Raw genomic sequence first — 24,584 nt, forward strand, 5'->3', positions numbered from 1 at the left:
GTGATAATGCTTTAGGGTATGTATGTGTCTTTCACAGTGAACTCTATGTAAGGGACACACACCCTGAACTATTATCACTTAATTTTGTAACATCTTGTATATACTGACGCACTTAGAAAACTTCGATAGCGCGATGCAGGATTGTGGCAATATTTGTACCGCCATTTTATGAATTAATTAATTGATTAAGAATTCAAGAAGAGAGAATGGAAAAGACCGTATCTTATTAAATTGGTTGCTGTTAAGCAATAGTGTCCTAACCCACAATTTTTTTGTTGCTAAATTTTGAATGCAGTCTTGTTCTAAATCATCTAAGGAACATAACTACATTCATAACTCAATGCGAATTTTTTTGTGGGTTAGTACACGAATGCTGAACAGCGTCGAATTTTATCCTTTTGTCCATCTCTTTTTACTTTGCCCATGAGAAACTCTAAGTATTATTCGTCTACACTCTACAACATAATATGATAGAAAATGTGATAAGACTTTTGGATGACTGTTCTGTCTGTCCGTCCCTCTATACGTGTCTCATTCAAACGTTCTGTCCGTCATCTCTCAGCCACACCATCTTTCTCTATGTAACTCCATTATTTCTCTCTTCCAGACCCCAGGCGGCGAACGCTGGTATGCCGACAACATCCGTCTCACCTACAACTCCAGTGCACGTATCCTGGAGCACGCAGCGAAGCAGGGCCGAAAGGTTACCCTGACTACTGGTCCCAGGGCTTTGCTGTTCCCGACACCAGTGGGGAAATCCTTCTACTGCCCAGAGGAGACAATTATTGAATTAGCCGAGGAGGATAATAGGTAAGGATGTGGTGATAAAATGTGGAAAAATTAGGGGGTAAACGATAAAACGGGTCACATGACGGAAAGCAACTAACGTCGTCCATGGACACTGGCAAGATCAGAAGATGATGAAGAAGCAGGTGCGTTGCCGGCCTTTGAAGAGGAAATACGCTCTCTTCTTGAAGGTTTGCAGGTCGTATAGATCCGGAAATACTGCTGGTGACAGTACGTTCCAGAGTTTTACTGATTCATTCCCACAAACTAGGACAAAGCTAGGAAGTGTTTGTGTGTCTTTGTTACATTTCAGTGTATGTTGTTTTGCAACAGTTATATTCAACTTATCCTACGCTATATACTACCGTACCTATCAATAGAATTCCAGTGTAGGTACAGAATATTTTTTGCTGCAGGCATGGGCGTACCCAGGTAGGGGCAGGGGGGGGGGGGGGCAGGCAAAAGTACGATTCCGATGGTATTTTCTAGTATGATCAACTGTACGTCAGAATTGGCAGATGATATATCAGATTAAATTGTTTTTGTCGCATATTTATATGTTATAATATTAAGTAATAGTAGCAAGAACATCTTGGGTGGTCCAATTTAATATGATACCAAATCAAACAGTGCCGAAAATGGTTTGGCTCGTGTTACAATGCAAATTATATCGTAGTTTGTAGTGCAATCTTTTAATTACTGATAATGTTTTATCGATAATAATATTAGCTTCAATTGGTTCGCTTATCGTTATCTGTGGTAAGTGCTACGTTTTTATAAGGTGAAAAGCATGATTCATGTTTTGGCACCAATAAGTCGCTAGACGCTAGGGACCAATGATAAAAAAAAATTACCCCTAGTCAGCTGATAATAGCCAATGAGTATTTATGAATACTCTCTATAATTTCAAATAGTATAATTAAATCCTTATTAAATCGATGCAACTTAGTACATTATAAATTACTTATTTTTTCCACGGTCAACCTTCACTGTTCGGTGTTAATAAAATTAACCTCAGTTATATCTATCTTGTTTATTACGAGGGGGATAACAGTACCTTGGGCAATAAGCCCCATCTATACAGTTAGACCTTACCTACCTAGAGATAATTTTAACCTAGATCTGCCCAGTGCCCAATTAAAAAAAAACGTATTAAAAAAAAAAGAAATAATGTTTAATTTTAGTATGCACCAGCTGGCTAGTTCTTTCTGCAGAGAAAAAACCATAAGAGGTGGTTCACTCATACTAATCAACAAGAATTTAAAATATAAGGAACGTAACGACATAGTGAGCCTCTCTACAGAACGAACAACAGAAATAGCCTGCATAGAGGTGGGAAACTTTATTATTATATGCGTATACAGGCCTCCATTAGGGTTATATGATATATTTGAAAAGGACATGGAGATTTTATTAACAAAAATAAGTGCATCTAACAAACAAATTTTACTTTGTGGTGATTTTAATATAAATATTTTAGACAACAATTCGACCACTGTTAGATTCACTTCTTTGTTAAAATCATATAATTTGACATACTTGTTTTTTGAACCCACAAGGATCAGTGGCAACTCTGCTACATGCATTGATAATATTTTTACCAATTTAGACCCCTTAAATAAAGAAATGATAAACATACTAAGCTCTGATCACTGTGGACAGCGAGATATTTTCCCCATGAACAAGAATTTCAAAAAAGTATGTAAAAACAAACATACTTGTATCCCAATTAATGATAAACGTATTGAGAAGTTTAGGGGTGAAATTATATCTAAGATTGGAAATTTAGAATATCATAATAGCCCAGATATGACATTTGGTAAACTTTTTAAATTAATTAAAATCAATTTTGATACTATCTTCACCTCAAAAACAGTTGGCAAAAATAATAAGAGCAAATTTAGTGAATGGGCTACAACAGGTATTATGAAAAGAAGATTAAAATCGTATGATCTTTATAATGAAAGAACTGTAAATCAAAGTGAACACTTTAAAAACTATGTAAGACTATATTCAAAAATATTTAAGCAAGTTTGTAGGGCTGCAAAATCTATTCAAATTAGAAATAAAATTAAGAATTCAAAAAATAAAGTAAAGAAAGTAAAAAATAAATAAAGTAAAGATATACATGGCAAATAATAGCAAGTGAAACTGGAAGAGTCACCAGTCACAACTCAGATTTTAAATTAAATATAGATAATAAAAATATAACTTCCGACAATGATGTTGCGACTGCTTTTGAGAATATTTTTGCTGACATTCCAGTTTCGATTACAAGAAACTTAAAGGACTCTCCTGATGATGCTCTATTGTTACTTAAAGAAAATGTAAATGAATGTGATATCGATTTTAGATTTAAAGGAGGACCTTAGGTCCTCAAGACATTATAAAAACTTTCAATTTATTAAATATTAAGAACACTACCGACTTGTGGGGCCTATCAATGAAAGTTATTAAATCTATAATCGATGTTATTGCGTCCTACTTAGCGACTATTTTTAATTATTGTATTAAAAGTGGCATATTTCCTGATCTATTGAAACACAGTAAAGTTTTACCTCTTTTTAAATCTGGTAGTAAGTCGGACCCATCTAATTTCCGACCTATATCTATCTTACCCACATTGAGTAAAATTTATGAAAAGATAATACTGAATCAATTACTAACGCACTTTAATATAAATAATATATTACATAATAAACAATTTGGATGTACAAAGGGGCGGTCTACTACAGACGCAGGCGTTGAATTGATCAGTAGTATTTTTAATGCCTGGGAGACGTCGCAGGATGCTCTAGGAGTTTTTTGCGATCTCTCAAAGGCTTTTGACTGCGTGCAACACAAAACATTGGTCAGGAAACTCTGTCACTATGGCATAAAAGGCGCAGCACTCGCCCTCCTAAAATCGTACTTGTCAAATAGAACTCAGAGAGTTGACATAAATGGTAAAAAATCTGCTGGTGCTAAAATTGAAATGGGGGTCCTCAGGGGTCTATTTTAGGACCCTTCCTATTTCTTATTTATATAAATGACCTGCCATTCTTAATCAAAGATAAACATGGGATAGTATTATTTGCTGATGATACATCGCTTACATTCAATATCAAACGGCTTAATGCGTGTTATGACGAAGTAAATAATGCTCTCTCAAAAATTGTATATTGGTTCAGCGTTAATGATCTGTTACTCATTAGTAAAAAAACCAAATGTATTAAATTCACACTGCCCAATGTAAGGTAAACGGAAACCAATGTGCTTTTAAATGGTGATACTATGGGTCTAGTAGATACAGCTGTATTTTTAGGTATACCTAAAAATACAGCTGATTTCAAGCTTCAGTGGGGCCCTCATATTGCTGGGTTGGCCGACAGACTCAGTTCAGCAGCATATGCAGTAAGTAAGATTAGACAATTTTCTGATGAAACAACAGCACGTCTAGTGTATTTTAGTTACTTTCATAGTATTATGTCCTACGGCATTTTGCTGTGGGGCAATGCTGCAGATATAAATACAATTTTTGTGCTGCAGAAGCGAGCTGTTCGGGCAATCTATAAGCTAGCCCGTAATACTTCACTTAGAGAAAAATTTAAGGAAACTGGAATCTTAACTGTTGCTTCTCAATATGTCCTATCAAATGTATTATATGTTAAAAATAATATATATGAATTCAAGAAAAAATGTGATACCCATGGGAGAAATACTCGTAATAAATATTAGCTTGAAATTCCGGTGACTAGACTTACTAAAGTCAAAAATTCTTTTAAAGGTCAATGTATACGCCTTTATAATAAGATCCCAGAAAACGTTCAAAATCTGTCAATTAATAAATTTAAAAAAGTTGTTAAAGAACGTTTGTGTACCAAAGCATATTATAAGGTTACTGATTTCGTGAATGATAGTACACCGTGGGAATAAGGTCGCCCCCTGCAGAGCTGTTTCTGTATATTATTTTATTGTAATATTGTACACTGGTTGTATTTATTTTTTATTTTTTAGTCATAGTGACATTGTAATTTTCCATCTTTTTGGTAAAAAATGGCCTCGTGCGAGTTTCTTACGCCGGTTCTTCTCGCCGGGTTAGTTCCCGAACCGGTGGTAGGCCCCAGTAGCAACAACGTTCGGAAAATGTTTGAAAAAAACCTATTCTGAATAAAAATTTTTGACTTTGACTATTAGGCATGACTATTTTTTCTTTTTAGGGTTCCGTACCTCAAAAGGAAAAAACGGAACCCTTATAGGATCACTTTGTTGTCCGTCTGTCCGTCCGTCCGTCTGTCAAGACCCTTTTTCTCAGGAACGCGTGGAGGTATGAAGCTGAAATTTATATCAATTACTCAGGTCTACTGTCCCTTGAAGCTGTGAAAAAATCAAACTTCTAAGCCAACGCAATCAAAAGATACAGCCGTTTATGCCGCAAATTTTCGACACTTGCAAGGGAATCAAAACCTACAGGGTGCTTCCCGTGAACTCAGAATCTTGAAATTTGGTACGAAGCAACGTCTTATAGCATAGATAAAGGAAAAATTACGAAAACCATAAATTTTTAGTTACATCACATAATATATATTTTTTTAATAATTTTAAACTTACTACCCATTTCCTCATAAACGCGTAGAGGTATTAAATTGAAATTCATACCAAATACTCAGGTCTATAATACCTTTAAGCTGTAACAAAATCAAACTTCTATGTCAACGCAATCAAAAGAAACAGCAATTTAAGCTGCATATTTTGAAACTCGCAAGTACTCGCAAGGGAATCAAAACCTAAAGGGTACTTCCAGTCGACCTAGAATCTTGAAATTTGGCATGAAGCAACGTTTTATAGCACACATAAAGGAAAAATTCCGAAAACCTTAAATTTTTAGTTACATTACAAAATATATATTTTTTAATAAATATAAACTTATTACTTTTTTCCTCATGAACGCGTAGAGCTATCAAGTTGAAATTCATATCAAATACTTAGATCTTTGTACGGAACCCTCGGTGCGCGAGTCCGACTCGCACTTGGCCGGTTTTTTTTTTTTTACCTTTCCGAAATAGAAACACCGGTGAAAGAATTACTGTGTTAGCTAAAAAACTTTCCAACATAGAACAATTTAAAAATCTCATAAAATAGACCTACACGAAATGCTCCATACAACTGCTACTCAATTATGACGTCACCGTTGAGTAGCCTGTAGAGATAGGTCCTAGGGATCATTTTAACCCATTTTAACCCAATACCCAATTAAAAAAGACCTCACTTTTCAGCAACACCAACATAGCTCACCGCGCCAAGCTCTACCTCCGTCAGATGCGCCTCCAAGCCTTCATGTTCAAGAGAGACGGAGAATTCGGGCCACCTTGGCACTGCTCCGATTCTGCCAGAGCGAGATCTGAAACTGCACCGGTGGCAGTAGGCGCGGCGTTGGCGATTGCCACCGCTGGCACTTTAGTCGGGTACGCCGTATGGCGCTACCTGAAAGTCAAGAAAGTACAATACGACACCATGGAATGAGGAGGTTAAGCGTTCTGAATTTGAATTATTTGAAGTTTATTTTTTTAGACGAAGAGGATAGAGGCCAGAGCTCCAAAAATATCAGCCAATTTTTTTTTTATTCCAATAAGAATGCTCTCTATTCTCTTTGTCTTTTATGGATTTAGCGAATTGCTTAAATATAGCATTGAATCATAAAATGATTCGATTCAAAATATTTTTTTGGCTTGAAATGGGTACCAAAGTAGGTTTGGGTTGGTGGTGAAATTGATGAAAAGGCGTTATCGGATGAAGATAAATATATTGGTATATTTTAGAAGCGCGAAGCATTTTATTAATCGTTTGGATGGAAAATGAGACAAAACAAATGAATTATGAATAAAATGTTTTCGTTTGTCTAAAGAGCGATCTTTATGCAAAATGTTTTGCTTTGGAAATGTGCCATATTATTCAGGGACATTATAATATTTTGCATTGCATTGCATAAAATCATATAATTAAATTTGGTTTATGATATTTGAAATTAATATAATAATTCAGAACGCAAAGTGTAAGTGACTGACGAGTGGAAACTCGTATGTGATGTTTTTTTAATTTATAAATTATTGTAAGGTTTCTTTAGTGGTTAAAGTAGAAGAAAAAACTAGTGACATTTGCAGTGTGGCAAAATTCTCATCTCTTTACTTGTGTAACATTAAAATGAATCCTATTTTGAGTAACGATTTATCAAACAATATAATATTTTTGTTCAAAAATTTACATAATGTCGATACATTACTAGATCAACATTAGGAGCATAAAAATAATAAAGAAAATTTTAATTAATTTTAAAAAATATCGATATCGACAAGTAAACTGAACAACACTATTTTATTCCTAAATGTCAACTGTCATTTACTTTTTACTTCTTCTACTTTTTTAAGCTTTCTGCGAGATGCCAAAACATATTGTTATGCCCAGAATCTTAAAAAAATTGCCGCACTGATATTAATTTAAAATTAGTTTAAAAATAAATTTGTAAAATAAACTTCATATAATATAAGAACCTAAAAGGTCTGTCCAAAATTGTTTTTCCCATTAACTTTTTGTGAAAATATATTTTAGCTAGAATACAATATAATATTTTAGGTTAGTCCCAATATACGGTAGATTATGAAATAAAAATAATATCGAAAGAGATAGAAATATGCATCTGTCAGTTCGAGGTAAACCAGTTACTCCCAAACTTTTTGCTAATGTCTATGTTCAAGTTATATCATTAGTATCTGTTGTTAAAGTAGGTATAGATTATTATTATTATTGTGTAAGTAAAATGGTTAAATTAGCAATTTAAAACTTACTATTTTTTGAAGAGAATAATAATTAATATATTATTTAGTCATGAGTCATGACTTAAGAAGAAACATAATTTAATTTTTTTTTGTAGGTTTACATCTCATTTATTTAATGACAATGCCTAATTTTTTAAAGAATTTTACTTAAATGTAACAGAAAAACTATATCTCTAAGAAATAAAAAAAATGTTACAATCACTCCTGTAGATTATTATATAACATTATTTAAATAATAATTGTTGATGGTTGATAATAAATAATAAGTGCATGTATAATGTATATCCAAGATATAACAAGTTCTAACTAACTAATACATATTATTATAATTTAATTTAGTCAATTTGTAAGGTCAATTCGCATTCAATTTAATTATTATGCTGAATCATTTAGAATTTTTATTCGACTCTTTTTTTTCATTTATTAGTTTTTATTATATTTTAATTTTAAATTATTATTTGACAGTATTTTTTTATTTTTATTTTAACATAATATTTCAAATCTGATTTATTACAATTTTACTGTTCAAATGAAATATTGTCATGTGTTAAGTAAGTATTATAAGAGTTGTTATAAGCCATTTGGCTTTAGATATCTACTTTTGTATAATCACAATTCTCCTACTAACTGACGCACTCAGAGACCAAATGTTGATTACAAAACTGTATTAAAATGAAGATTTTGACATAACGCTGGCCCCGGGCAACAAAGCGGTAAACGCCGGTTACGCCCTTTTTAATGTTATTTGATTTTTGGCTTCTCTGAGTATTAGTCTATCACCCCTATTTATTTCATATTTTTAAAATAATATTTGGGTATAATAAATGACAAAAGCTTTATTGAATCGAAAATTCTCTTACGACTAAAACTGTATTCTTGCATTACTCTATGAAACATAACTTAAAAAACGGCGAAGATACGATACAACTAAGCTTTCGCTGTAAGATTCCCCAGAAGAACGGAGTAATCGGCTGGTACGCTCGAAATCTGAAGCGAAAAATACGTCGTATTATGTTCTTACAGCCGTAAATCTCAAGCGGTTTGGTGTTTCTATAAAGTCAATAAACAATGTTACAATTGAAACAATATCGCTTATTAGTTGTATTATACTTTTTTCAATTTTTTCAATAATCTTTTATACTATTACAATTATTTTGATATGGTTAAATAGGTAAATAAATTAACTTTCATATGAAACATCACACATTTGTTTTGGACCACTGTACGCTGCACTATAAAAAAAACTTATTTTGTCTCTCCTGAACAAAAAGATTTTTGATATTACGCCTTTATTGCCCGGGGCCAGCGATAAGTCCCATACGTTATCTGTTAAACTCTTCATTAAATTGAAGTTTAGTCATTAAATGTATCTGAGTGCGGCGGTTCTAAAGATATTAATGCAGTATATAACTATTTAAGATCTGCCGTTTTTATCTTTTGACTTTTCCATTGTCTCTGACAGAACAAGCAGATTTTGTATGGTTATACACTGTATAAATATTTTTTGTTAGTAAGTGTGTTAATTTTTGTGATTATTCATAAGTTGTATGTGAGAATGTTGCTCGTTTTTAATACATATCGAATGATAATAATTTACCACTCATACTAATGTAGTAATCGGCCGAAAAGAACGCATATAGAACTTTTTAAAGGGGTGTTACCCCTGGGGGTCCTGGAACCAAGTTTGAGAATATCTGAACGTTTGAAGTGTCATTATAAAGAGGTATTCCCCCTGGGGGTCCTGGAACCAAGTTTGAGAATATCTGAACGTTTGAAGTGTCATTAGAGCGAATAAAAATGATTCGTTGCATGCAAAATTATTGGCATTTGCACTAAAGAATCTAACGTTAATGGATACGTCGTTTAAAAGACTCTTTTACACTTTGTGTCATAGAAATTATAACCAAGCATCTCTCTTCAAAAGTCAATGTGCGTTTTCTTCGGCCGATGCTATATTATGTAAATTTGTATGTAATTATAATATAATTTATTTTTAATAGTTTGCGATGGCGGACGAGTATGATATTACGTGTACAAGCAATAAGTATGTTTTTATTCGCCGTCGTAGAGACAATCATGGCAATTTGGTGTTGTATTGTGAATGGATTTGGTGAAAAGTGTCTTGCTTTTTTAAAAATATTTTTCTTAATTTTCTTTAACTATTACTTCACATTTTATTTTTTACATCGCAAACTTACGTTAAGTATCTAAAAATTAGATAGCGTTTCTTGGTAGCTCGAATATTTATTCGAAAACCTAACAGTGGTTTTCAATCTGTGGGGGTCATGACAACAGTTTTTTTACAATTATTTTATACTGTTCAAGTGTTGATACTATTTCAAGCAGATAAGTCATTGTATGAAATATATTTATTATTATACATATACTTAATATTTTTTATAAGACACTTTTTACCTAGATCAACATATTTGGCGTGTGTAAGCTTATATGTGAGGCTTGTGGTTTATTTCAAATAATCCTATATACTCATCAATTATATAACATATCGTTACTATGTAATTCGTAAGTTGTGTGACGCCTTTTGTGATGTTTGGACTTTATTTGTATGCGGTTAAAGTGGGATTTAGCGTGTAATCTTTTTGTAAATGCTTCTAGCTGTATATAGCTTTAATTTCGTCGTACCGTCTCCTCTATTGGTTTGTCGATTTTTGGAAATTTTCGATCAATTTTTACGATAACGCTTTCTAATGTAAATATTTCGACGCCATCTCTTGCACTTTTATTGCGACGCACGTTTAACTTCTTAGCGACCGAATGATACATTTGACATTTCTGATGTTTTTACTAATAGACAATATTGAAATTCTATTTTCCTAATATTTTGTACTTCGTAGTTCCTTTCTTCAATAGTTTTATTAGCGTACGATCATCGGTGCATTTATATTAAATAATATTAAACTATAATATTGTATGCCATACGATTTGTCTTCCAGTAATATTGATCTTGTAACAATAGAATAAAATATTAGCTTATTATATTGTATTAGTGTTAAAGTGGTGTAGTTATTAAAATGAATGACAAAATATTTTATGCGTGATTTTTGTCTTGTACACGCTTTTACTTATTGCTCTTTCAAAGCGACGAAAAGCATTAACCCCAAGTTGTAATACTCAAAAATCTTATATCATAACTGTCAGTATTACCAACGCTTGTTAAAAAAGTTGTCTAATAAAAGAAAGGCTACGATCTACTTTAATAGACGCGTTGATGAGATTGGCACAGTCTCTATCTATGATAGAGACAGAGATATAGAATTTTGAAGCTGATCTTCTACTGGTGATGTTATAAATAATTCCAAATGGAAATCCATCTAAAAAGATGAATTTTTCAATGTGTGATCAGCACAGTTATTTTAAAATTAAGACACCTAACTAACTTTATCTGTAAAATCTTTTACTACATATTTTGTAATTTAAACTTAGAGACAAAGATGAGTCTCTCATACTCATTTCGTGGTGTTTGAATAAAAGTAAATGGATAATTTTATATGGAATCCAAGAAGATTTCGCTATTATTTTTCTCATTTTATGTTTATGCATAATGAAATCAAAATAAATACAGGAAAAATTGATCTGGTGAATCATAATAAAATTGTGAAAGTTGCAAAAGCTGTATATTTTGAATAACATTGTATGGCTTGCCTAAAAACTACGGACGCAAGTTTTATTATGAATTAAAAATAAAACATTGATCTCAGCCCGAGATATAACACACCACTATGTAATATCTAAGACATATCTCAAATTATTGTATTTTAGTGCGTTCGTTTACTAAAATTGTCTTTATGAATAAATGACATAAAAAAGAAATTATTTTTATTTGGTCACTTATCCCGAAGTTTGAGGAGCACTGAATTATCAAAAATTAGAAGTTGCTTGGTTGTTATTTTTTTATTATTTGAGAAATTAAGTCCCCCAAAAGTTTGAGAGGCATAGCTTATGTAATATGGGGACAGTATATAGCTGGCCATACTAAGCTTTGGTCAGTTAGGCCTGCAAATTGGACAACCATAGAAAAAGCTAGGTAAATCCTTTTTTTCATACACATGTGTTTTTATGTTTTTGAAGCATGGCTGCTGTCTGCTAACAGTTTGATTCTTGCTACCATAGACTACAATGTATATTTACTATTTTCTAATCGCAGAACATAATGCCAAAATGTGCTAATAGTTTGAAAGGGAATTAGTTTTTTTGAAAGTGCTTGATTGTGCGAAGTCAATGTCGGTAGAGAGTGAAATGAATGCCTAGGTCATAAAGTGATATTTTATTTGAATTTTTGTCGGTGACGTCTCGGTGATAGCAGCGGTGGACTAACGGCCTAACAACACTTCATCCATCTAGTATGGCCCCATCATGCCATATGACACCTCAGACAATAAGTGTCATGTATCCCCCAGCTAATAAATTTAATGAGGCCCCAACAGAGATGTACCCTGTCCCCCGCTATTTGGGGGTAATTTTACACCCCTTTGATGGTAAGACCTTAATTGTTGTGATAATTCCATTGATTCGTACAATCAAAGATTGTTTTTTTTTTTTTTTGCTTCTGCATTGCCAATGCTTTTTTAGATTTATAAACTAACTTTTGATGTGGGAGAGCCATGCTTCGGCACGAATGGGCCGGCTCGACCGTAGAAATACCACGGGCTCACAGAAAACCGGCGCGAAACAGCGCTTGCTCAGTGAGCCCTTTTTCCTTCCCTACCCTCGCCTATTACCCTACTCCCTCTTAAAGGCCGGCACCGCACCTGCAGCTCTTCTGATGCTACGGGTGTTCATGGGCGACGGAAGTTGCTTTCCATCAGGTAATCCGTTTGCTCGTTTGCATGGGGCAATTATTTCATTAAAAAAAAACTAAAGATGACGCTCGCAACTCCGTTGCGCTAAAATTAGCTTACCGCACGGGGGCAGTGTATTCCCGGGATAAAGAGTATCCTATGTCCTTCCCCGGCACTCAAAGTACATCTCCATTTGGGCTTGTAGAGGTAACAGACAGACAGATACACTTTCGCATTTAAAATATTAGTATAGTAAAATTTATAAGGCATTGATGGAAACAGATGTTTACACCTCATAAAATATTTTTATAAAGTAAAAAAGTAACAAAGAGCTAATAAAGGTACTGTATCAAAAGATAATTGTTGTGATTTTCCGCGTGATTTGTAATTCGGCGCCCTGCAGGGCCGCTAGGGACGAGGGCGCAACTGAGGGGCCCTCCGTAACAAATTGCTTGTTGCTTTATTAATTTAATTGAGGAGTTCATTCAGTGAGGTGGTGAAGAGAGAATCAAGAATCTGTTTTTGTGACGTAAAGAAATATCTGTTCACGAGTCCCCCGTTTTTTTGTTCAAAGGAGAAAGAAAAGTAGAAAATTGTTATGTCTTTCTAGATGCCCCGGTGAACATAGTATCCCCCTCCTAATATAAACCTTCCTGGACTTCCACCAATATTTCAAAACTAAAATTAGCCAAATCGTTTCAGCCGTTCTCGAGTTTTAGCGAGATTAGCAAAGATTCGTAGCAAAACAATGCAAAATCTTATCACATCCTAATTAAATAAACACTCAAATTTTTTTTGTGCTTCTTTTTCTGAGAGCTACCGGTTGACAAAAACAAGACACATTGACTTATTAGCTAAAACCAATGATATTCTATGTTACTAACGTAACTAGATTGGAAGTTTACGGTAGCAACGCGTTGCCACTTCGAAGATGCCTGCAGGCATATCTCACATACATAATGACATAACGAATATATGACTTGACATTGTCTTTTGAACAAAAAAGTGGTTACGCATTTCTGAGAATCTTTTGTAAGACATTGCTACTCTAGTATTTTAGAAACTCATTGAATGAGTTTCTAAAATACTGCTAAAACTAAATCCAAAAATGCACAATATTCGTAAAGCGACAGAAATAATGACAAATTGCCATAGGAAAATATAAAAAAGTAAAAAAAAAATTACTTCATGGTTTTTGGCGTGAAAGATATTTTTGTATTTTGTGAATGTTGTTGTTACTTGACACCTAATTATGAGAACAATTTTTAAACTGTGGGTTGATATTTTGAAGACATACCTTGATACCTTGTCTATTGATGAAAAGTTGCATAATATTAAAATTATTAAAAAAATCATATACCTAATTAATTTTATAAAAAATATATATTTTTTGTGCTTTCATTGTTTTTTGTTTCTTTTTATGTGATTTATTAATATTCTTATTACAACTACTTGCAAATATGTATACATATTTATATAATTATTATTATATCTTTTTGAGTACATAATATAAATACAACGATTTCGATCGAGGGGGACCAAAGTGTTATTTACCATTCTAGGGGGTTCCAGAAAAAAGTTTTGAAAACTCTGATTTTGAAATGATTTCACAATATAGGTACATTAAAAAAAACCGGCCAAGTGCGAGTCGGACTCGCGCACCCAGGGTTCCGACAGCTTAAAGGTATTATAGACCTGAGTATTTGGTATGAATTTCAATTTAATACCTCTACGCGTTTATGAGGAAATGGGTAGTAAGTTTAAAATTATTAAAAAAAAATATATTATGTGATGTAACTAAAAATTTATGGTTTTCGTAATTTTTCCTTTATCTATGCTATAAGACGTTGCTTCGTACCAAATTTCAAGATTCTGAGTTCACGGGAAGCACCCTGTAGGTTTTGATTCCCTTGCAAGTGTCGAAAATTTGCGGCATAAACGGCTGTATCTTTTGATTGCGTTGGCTTAGAAGTTTGATTTTTTCACAGCTTCAAGGGACAGTAGACCTGAGTAATTGATATAAATTTCAGCTTCATACCTCCACGCGTTCCTGAGAAAAAGGGTCTTGACAGACGGACGGACGGACAGACGGACAACAAAGTGATCCTATAAGGGTTCCGTTTTTTCCTTTTGAGGTACGGAACCCTAAAAATAGAAATTAATGGAGTTTTTTAAATCTTCCATTTTAAAATGGAGAATGTTACATGTTGGGCTGTAGATAATTTTTCTCTATAGGAATATCCATACTAATACAACGTACAAACAGACATGAAATTTTTTGTGATAATAAATCTGTCAATAGGGCAACTCCGGGATACTTCAGTAGTGTTTTACCAATTAAACTCATTACTAGCCTTTTTTTGATGTTGGAAAATAGATATAAAGGTACGTTCACATTGTGACGTACCGCGGCGCAGTGGGCCGCACATTTTTGCATTTTTATGACTTATACAATCCATACTAGTATTATAAATGCGTAAGCATGTCTGTCTGTCTGCTAACTCTTCACGCCTAAACCGCTGAACTTGAGTCCCGGGAAAGGACATAGGATACTTTTTATCCCGGAAAAAATTACGGTTCCCGCGGGAACGGAAACGGAGTTGCGGGCGTCATTTAGTATTAATTAATTAAGTATTCTCTCGAACTGATGATGATGAATGTGTTTGACACTGTATGACAAATATATTATGACACAAACAAACTGACATTCGTATTTCACGCGCCGTCTATAACCTGAAGCGTAACGCCGGATAGGACGATTGTATTTAGTTATTAGTAGATGAGACTTGATCATCATCATCATTATAAGAGCAACATTTCAATAGGCTACTTGACCTAATTTTTTTCTTCATGCTAATCGCTTCTTAATCATTCATTTTCACAAAAAAACTAATATTTTAATATTTTACACACTAGAAACCCATAAAAATGTTGATTGAAAAATATGCCTTACAAATGGCGCCGAAAACGCTGTCCGCCATTATAGTGTGCTGTGTGACGTCATACGTTTTGTATTTTAGACTCTCTTTATAGAATTTTTTTTTATGTCTTACTAAATGTACGAGTCTAAAAATGCCCAAAACTTATAAAAGAATTAAATAAGAAATTAGAAATAATTTGTAATGTTGAAAACTTTTGGAGAAAATTTTTGGCCATTTCATTTCCCGTCTACAATAAATGGAGATAATATATAAAACTGATGTTTTATTTGAATTATTCAAGTAAATATATTTTAAAAATCTTTCTAGGCTAATTCTTATTATTTATGTACAAATAAACCTACATATAACGAGCGCGATAAATAAAAGATTTTAAACGTATGATGACGTCACATCCAAATCGGAAAAACCGCAAAAGCGTTTTCGTCAGTACAAATCCTATTTTCATAAAATCATATTTTCAAATCGACTTTATTTATCAATCATAAGCTTTTATTTGATGATAAGGGTGAAATACGATTTCCTAGGCCAAGTTCTACTAGAAATATGCATTTGTTCAATGAAATTGAATATAGGTCAAGTAGCCTATTGTAATAACGTGGCAGAAATTACGTGGGAGAGCCATGCTTCGGCACGAACCGGAGAAATACCACGTTCTCACAGAAAACCGGCGTGAAACAGCGCTTGCGCTGTGTTTCGCCGAGTGAGTGAGTTTACCGGAGGCCCGATACCCTATTCCCTTCGCTACCCTCCCCTATTCCCTTCGCTACCCTCCCCTATTCCCTTCCCTTCCCATCTACTACTCTTACTTTAAATGAGGGTACTCTCTGATGGTAGAAAGGTTGGGCACCACGGTCGCTAAAGTCTTCAAAAGGTTGGCGACCCCTGCATCGTCACATTACGGAATGCCAAGCACCGACAGTTGCTAACTCCTGTTACATATTGTTCAATATCGACATTGTAGACATTACTGCTTGCTGGGTGTTTTTAACCCCCGACAAAAAGGCGGGGTGTTATACGTCAAAAGGTTGTCCACTCCTTTAGTGTTGACAATTCGTCCATTAACCATTAACGTACAATCAGGTATTGGACGTCTGTAGGTCGTAGAATCAAATCTATTATCTCAATCACGTCAAAAGGTTGACTACTTCTGCACCATAGACAGCTTTTTAAAAGTTGGCGATCCCTTTAAATATGACGTCCAACAGAACCAAAAGCAAATTGCCAAAAGGTTGACAACCATAGGCACTATTCTTCAAAAGGTTGGCGACCCTTGCAGCGTCACATTACGGAATGCCAAGCACCGACAGTTACTAACTCCTGTTACATCTTGAATGTCGAAATAGTAGACATTACTGCTGGGTACTTAGACAAGTTGCATTCGATCGTTCCAGAGAAAATATATGTTAAAGACATAACGCGTAGCTTTTTGCGCTTACGATGTCAAATCCCTACAACTTTACAAATATCCTCATTTCTATCATGTCGACAATATCGAATGTAATTTGAGTAACTGCCTTTGTTTATTATAATGCCTGCGATTTTTACCCGTGAGAACTGAGAACACACTTGCTGGATAAAGAACTCCGAAGTATCCTAAAATATTGTATAGTAACTAAGTAAAGTAAAAAAATGTATTTCAGTTTTTACGTTGGACTATGACGAAAAGCTATAACTGCATAGCTATAGCCACAATAGACATGATAGCCTGACGACCTCTGTGGCTCAGTGGTGAGCACGTTGGTAGCTCAAGCCGGGGGTCGCGGGTTCGAATCCCGCCGACGGAACAAAAAGTTTTCAATGTTCCCGGGCCTGGATGTGTATTAAATATGTGTATGATATAATAAAAATCTTAAATATATGTATAGTATAAAAGTATTAAATATATTTCCGTTGTCTAGTACCTGTAACACAAGTCCTTTAGGTACTTAGCACGGGGCCAGCCTGACGTGGTGTGAAGCGTCCATAGATATTATTAATATTATAGCAAGCACAATCAACGCCATATATTTTCTCTCTAAAACGCCTCCGTGGTCGAGTGTTAAGAGCGTGGCTCTTGACTCGGAGGTCGTGGGTTCGATTCCCGCGTTGAAAACATGTTATTTCCAAGTTTGGTTAGGACAATGCAGGCTGATCATCTGATTGTCTGACAACGAAAGATGATCCATGCGTCGGATGGGCATGTAAAAAGTCGGTCCTGCGCCTGATCTCTCGCCAGTCGTGTCGGTCTTCCGTCCCACTGGGTTATTAGTTATTACAGTAAAGGAATAGAGAGTGCTCTTGTGTACTGCGCACACACTTGGACATTATAAAATTACTCCTGCATAGCTGGCCTGGTTTCAATGAAACCGGCCACCGTCACCGAAACTGGTATTATTATTATTATATTCTCTCTACACGTTTGTAGCTTGTATTGGCCCTTAACGTGAAGAAGCCGCTTAACATTATTCAGTAAGTAAAACTTATCAAAAGGTAATCCATAATAATCCAAAGAATTATAAAATGTCAAAGCAGGCAAAAGATCACTCGATTATGAATACTTTACTACACTCTGAGTAAAAAAAAAAAAAAAAAAAACAAATTGTACGCCAAATTTCACTCTAATCCGCAGATTATCCAGAAACAGAAAAAAATTACGCAACACCTCTTAATCCTAGTATTGTTGTATAGAGAGATGTATAATTAACCTTATGGTTGGAGTGATAGAGTCGAATTTGAAGAGGCAGGGTTGAAGAATGCTTATTGGATTTTGTAGTGTCGCTTCACACTTAATACGTTTGATAGAGCTGCAGTTATATTCTGGTGTTCTTTACTAGTATTTTTATTAACCATCTGATGTTATTTTAAATGCCTTAAAGGCAAGAAAAAAAGTAAAGAAATACAACAATTCACAATTCTATCAACAGTCATTATTATAATTAATTTTACTAGGACTTTTTTAGCGCAGTCAATTTTAACCCTCGTGATAAACTAAAGAGAAAGAATCATTTATGCTAAACATACATATTTCGTTTGACAAATCTTTGAGATTCTGGTATATCGGAAAAAATATTATACGTATTCGTTTCATACTGTTTTTACTTCTTCTGGCCCTCTCGGAGTATACTGTATAACCGAAAGAAATCAAATCCTACGAAGTATCTTCTCTTACTTTTTGTTCTCATAAAGTATAAAGTACAATAATTATTACCTGAAATAATGAACAATACTTCATATAAAATACGGGTTGTAACCCTAACAACGATCTTTTGCCAGCGTTTGAAAAACGCAACGTCGCGCGTCGCAGGAATCATGAAGCGCGAGCATTGATCCCTAAATCCCAGTAAAGGACACAGTACCCATTGTGTACCACTTCATAGTTTGTACAATATTAAACCCATTGTAACCGTACACTCTTGACACTTATTGATCAGTGTGAAAGGGCCCTTGAAATTCGAAATGATTATGATCATTTTACGTGATATGCTAATAGTTTTAGTATAAATAAAATTATGTTTATGGCATGGAAACCGGACATTTTATATGTTGATAATTATTCTGCATCCTTTCTTCATCCTTATTGCGCCTGAATGATTAACTACTGAAATTCGTCAGAATGTGTGCTTTTATAATTTTGGACGTGGCGGTAATATCGTGGTCGTCCGCGGTAAAACGATAACATAGGGAAGTAAAATGTATGGAAATATATGAATGACGCTTTTAAATTTCCGTCGACGATAACATTTTAACGTGCACGTTAGAGGACATCACGACGTCTACACTCTTCTGAACCGCACAAAACGTCCGCGGTGCGTAAAATCAAAAGGGCATTTAACGTACCCAACGTTTTATCATGGAAGTCGGCTTCCACGATAACGTGACGCGCAGAATTTTGTGACTAAATTGTAATTTGTAACGTGACTAAAACGTAACCGACCTTTTTTACAACCAAATTGTGTTTAAATTGAGACTAAATTGTGACCGAATTGCGAACAAACCGATGATTTCTCACGGACATGACTCCTAGTTAATGAAATTAAAGATCATCATTTCTTTACTAAATACAATATTAATAATATTTAAGGGTTTTAAGGGTTCTTTACCCTTAACATCTTAAGGTAATCATCGTTTATCGCTTTTGCATTTTTAAGCTATTGCATAGCTTTTATGATTTATCGCGCTTTTATCGGCTTTGAACGCGGCGACCGAATCATAAAATTCCGCGAAAAACAACTATTTTTTTAAAATGAAATAAGGGGGCAAACGAGCAAACGGGTCACCTGATGGAAAGCGACTTCCGTCGCCCATGGACACTCTCAGCATCAGAAGAGCTGCAAGTGCGTTGCCGGCCTTTTAAGAGGGAGGGTAGGGAAGGGTGGGGGATCGGGCCTCCGGTAAACTCACTCACTCGGCGAAACACAGCGCAAGCGCTGTCTCACGCCGGTTTTCTGTGAGAACGTGGTATTTCTCCGAGTCGGCCCATTCGTGCCGAAGCATGGCTCTCCCACGTATATTCGTCCGTCGTTTCAGTTCGGCAGACTTTGGCTCGGGGTGCGGTGTTCGCTGCACCGACCGGCACGGCATTGCATAATTTGATAAAAAATGCTATGCAATAGCTTTACCGCGGCAGTCCCCGAGTGCCACACGTATTTTTTTCTTTTTAACCTAAATACAATATTAATATGATGGTAACTACGAAATCCATGCCGGAAGGGGCGTAGCTACCCCGCTGCGAGTCGGCAAATGCGCAACACATGCCCCATTGTGTTCGCTAGCTATTGTCAAGTTTTGCGCTATCCAATATGGTTTCACACATTTATTATTATAAATGTAAAAAAATATATATGTGAAAGTGTGTCTGTTACTCACGTTTTAACCGCTAAACCGATTTTACTGGTTACGGAGATACTTTGTGTCCCGGGAAAGGACGTAGGATAGTTTTTATCCCGGAAAATGTACGGTTCCCGCGTGATAAACGAATTTTGGCGCAAAGGAGTTGCCCGTTGTACTTTCTAGTATCTTATAAGATGACGACCGCAAATCCATTGCGCCGAAAATCGCGCGATATCCGGGACCTTTTTGGCAACAAACAAACAACTATTTACAGCTATTAACATCTTAAGCTGATTGTCAGATGGTCATAACTTTCAACCAAATACCAATAAAAAAAAACAAAAAAAAACTTAACACATCCGCGAATTACACGAATTTTGAATTAGGAATACAAAAATGACGGCAAAAAACCGGCTACCGTAGATAGGAAAAGAATGACGCGTGCGATAAATGGATTTATAACCCAAAATATGTCAACAAGGTAACATTCCCACGTCTTTGGAGATCTGGAGATATAGTTCATGTGCAGATTGTATGGAACATTGGTTTGGTATCTTTGGTTTTGGTTTTCATTGGATTTGTAAGGAGTACCTAAAGTTACGATATGATTTCTTAACAGAGCTTAGGTTAAAATTAAAAATATAAATGCCAAAGTGTGTCTGTTTGTCGCTCCGTCTGTCTGTCTGTCTGTTACCTCCTCAACGCCCAAACCGCTGAATCGATTTTTCTAGGTATGAAGATACGTCCAGGGAAAGGACTATAGGCTATAGGATACTTTTTATCTCGTAAAAATAAAAATGTACGATTCCCGCTCGAAATAGGAATTTTTGCGCAACGGAATTGCGGGCGTATCTAGTAGGTAATTAATATTTATAGTGAAAAATTGAGAAGAGTAATGCATAATTTGCCCTGTGAAAACACATTTCTTAATTTATCAAAAAATCTCAAACATTAAAAAGTACTGGCCACTTTAAAAAACAATATTCTAACACCTGATGCGCCCTGATTGGTCGCCAGTATACTGGGGTGAGGTATCTCGCCTCTGATTGGCTGTTGGGGCGAGGGGATGAGCGGTTTCCGATTACGCTTGTTAAATCCAGCAATTTGGTAACATGACACTGCTTGGATAAACTCAAACTGATGATGGGATGGAGAATGTTCCGAGTAGAAAATCACTTTATACAAGGTGTAACCAAAATAAGTGATAATACTTTAGGAAGCCCCTCATATAGAGTTCACTGTAAAAGTTTTGGCATTTGGGCAAGCGTCATTAATTTTTCCATACAAAGGTGAAAAAAGTAACTTTTTCAGCGCTGCTACTTTCACGCATACGTTTTATTACACCTTGTAGATGTTCAAAGCGCATACTTTCATACTAAGTCTGTCTGTTACCTTTTTAAAAAAAAAATGTTCTAGGGCTCCCTGACTAAATTAGTCAATGTCATTAGTTCATTACTTAGGGTGAACATGACTAGTGATTGGACAGTTCTAGTTATTGGACAGAGCACAAAAACTTATATATTATATAGAAATAATGTTTATTAAGGTTGCTTTAAAAACTACCTGTTTTTCTTTAAAATCAGACGTTCTTTTACTTTAAAAGTAGGCAATTTTTAAAGCAACATTAATAAATATTGTATTTTTGTGCTTTTTCCAATAACTTGTACTGTCTAATCTACTAGTCATTTACATAAATAATTAACCATATTAGTTCTATTGTTCTAACTTCCAAGTATGACATTCCTGCAGGCGCTAAAGAGCTATTACTTATAGCTCTGTAATCAATATGACTGTAATATTGCACCTATGTTTGCATGTTTGTCTGTATGTTTATATTGCGGTAGCTTTGTTCGCTCTGGGTGGTATATAGTGACTAGCTTTTGATACACCGAAAAAACGGCCAAGCGCGAGTCGGAATGGTTTTCTGAATAAAAAGTGTCTAGCTATACAAAATTTCATCAAAATCGGTTCAGTGCTTAAAGCGTGAGGAGGTAACAAGACGAGCAGAAAGACAGCACACTTTTGTTATTATTATTAATTATAATACTAGCAATTTGACCGAGCTTTGCTCGGTATTCGATAAAACAAGAATAAAATGACATTTTCTAAAAATGATTTATCGCCCCCGAAACCCCCTATATACTAAATTTCATGAAAATCGTTGGAGCCGATTCCGAGACTTCAAATTTAATATTATATAGGTATAAACAAGATTCTAGAATTGCTCGTTTAAACATATAAGATTAGTAGGCAATTAGGAATAAGATATGGGTTGATCCTGAATTAAAACAATAATATTATGTTCTTTTTTTCATGTAGATTTTTTTTATGAAATAAAGGGGGCAAACGAGCAAACAGGACAACTGATGGAAAGCAACTTCGTCGCCCATGGACACTCGCAGCATCAGAAGAGCTGCAGGTGCGTTGCCGGCCTTTTAAGAGGCAATAGGATAATAGGGGAGGGTAGGGAAGGGAATAGGGGAGGGTAGAGAAGGGAAGGGAATAGGGGAGGGTAGGGAAGGGAATAGTGTAGGGGATTGGGCCTCCGGTAAACTCACTTTCTCGGCGAAACACAGCGCAAGCACTGTTTCACGCCGGTTTTCTGAGAAAACGTGGTATTTCTCCGGTCGAGCCGGCCCATTCGTGCCGAAGCATGGCTCTCCCACATCAGAATATAAGCGAAGAAAGAAATAGCATGATATTTAATCCAAGTTTACCTAACCTTAACCCAGCTGTAATCATTTTTAAGACATCCAAACAAACAAAAAAGTACTAAGTAAATAATAAGATACCTATAACCTAAACTACTAAAGTACTCTAAAACATACCTTATTCACAAGTGTTAAGATATTTAATTGATTAATTTAAAAGTAACTACAGAAAGAGTAAATAAAAATTACTTGATACACTACAAAATACACCTAACTCAGTTGAGTTAGGGTATATTTTCGTTCGGATTATATTATTATCTAGTGTTATAACTAATAAATCCTGGATCTGCAAAAACACAGGAAATGCCATATTCGTGTGAAGTACCAGTGTGACCTAGGTTTAGCTTACGCTGCAAAAATATCTAATGCTTTCACATGGGACATAGATAAATGAAATGTATAACGTCCATACTTCCATATCCATATTCCATACTAATATTATAAACACATATAAGTCGGTCTTGCGCCTGACATGGAATTAACATATACTATGTAAGAGTGCTCTTGGGTACTGCGCACACACTTGGGCACTATAAAATTACTCCTGCGTAGCTGGCCTGGTTTCAATGAAACCGGCCACCGTCACCGAAACCGGTGTGGGAGCTAATAATTATTGTTATTATAAACACATACGTATGTCTGTCTATCTGTCGGTCTGTCTGTCTTTTACCTCCTCACGCCCAAAGCGCTGAACCGATTTTGCTGAAATTTATAACATTACTAGATGATATTGATTTTTGATGCCCGAAACTCCGTTGTGCCGAAAGTCCTTTCCCGTGACTCAAGGTATCTCCATACCAAATTTCAGCAAAATCGGTTCAGCATTTGGGCGTGAAGAGTTAACAGATAGACACACTTTCGCATTTATAATATTATTAAGCCCTAAGGGTCTGTTTCACCACTTTCTGATAAAGTGCCGAATAGGCTATTCACATCTTTTTTGACAGATTCTCCATACTTGATCTGTCAAGTTAAGTGGTGGATAGCCTATTAGTGACTTTTCGGGAAGTGGTGAAACAGGAACGCATGGTTTCCGGATGATCATAATTGTGCCAGAATCCAGATATAACCATTTCATTTATTGAAATGAAAGGCCACATATTTGGATGCGACTATGGTCTCTTGGAAAACGGGAATACAAGAGCGCATACCATCAGGCAATTTAAGCTCGTTTGACCTCCTTAAATCCCTTACCCATATAGCGCTTTGATATACGATCCCCATCGCAAAACAAAATGGCGTCAGGTAGACGCTTAGTAGACATTTTGTTGTTTTTTATGACGCATTTTGTTTACTACCTTGTGTTTTAGGTATTACGAAAGTATTTCACCATGGATATAACAATAATAAGAACCTTCACACGACGACCTCTGTGGCTCAGTGGTGAGCGCATTGGTAGCTCAAGCCGGGGGTCGCGGGTTCGAATCCCGTCAACGGCACAATAATTTCTGTTGAACATGAACAAAGTTGGGAGAGCCATGCTTCGGCACGAATGGGTCGGCTCGACCGGAGAAATACAACGTTCTCTCGCTGTGTTTCGCCGAGTGAGTGAGTTTACCGGAGGCCCAATCCCCTACCCTATTCCCTTCCCTACCCTCCCCAATTCCCTTCCCATCCCTACCCTCCCCTATTACCCTATTCCCTCTTAAAAGGCCGGCAACGCACCTGCAGCTCTTCTGATGCTGCGAGTGTCCATGGGCGACGGAAGTTGCTTTCCATCAGGTG

At 35.4% G+C, this 24,584-nt stretch overlaps 1 protein-coding gene and 2 long non-coding RNA genes across 3 annotated transcripts in view; 1 reads left to right on the forward strand and 2 right to left on the reverse strand.

The window, feature by feature from the left end:
• The window catches only part of LOC121737959, a 33,142-nt gene extending 25,496 nt beyond the window's left edge, over positions 1 to 7,646 (forward strand). The window contains exons 5-6 of the mRNA XM_042129706.1: positions 608 to 810; positions 6,042 to 7,646. Coding sequence (XP_041985640.1) covers positions 608 to 810; positions 6,042 to 6,288 — 450 coding nt within the window. The 3' untranslated portion in view covers positions 6,289 to 7,646. The remainder of the gene's footprint in view (positions 1 to 607; positions 811 to 6,041) is intronic.
• Positions 1 to 24,584, reverse strand: part of LOC121737965 — a 380,295-nt gene that overhangs the window by 191,567 nt on the left and 164,144 nt on the right. The window lies entirely within an intron of this gene.
• On the reverse strand, positions 8,915 to 18,551 carry LOC121737966. The gene is made up of 3 exons (XR_006037208.1): positions 18,541 to 18,551; positions 18,229 to 18,232; positions 8,915 to 8,983 (listed from the first exon to the last, which is right to left on the reverse strand). It is a non-coding gene; the product is annotated as an uncharacterized LOC121737966 (long non-coding RNA).

The sequence above is a fragment of the Aricia agestis genome, chromosome 22 (assembly GCF_905147365.1).
Source record: "Aricia agestis chromosome 22, ilAriAges1.1, whole genome shotgun sequence".
NCBI lineage: Eukaryota > Metazoa > Arthropoda > Insecta > Lepidoptera > Lycaenidae > Aricia > Aricia agestis.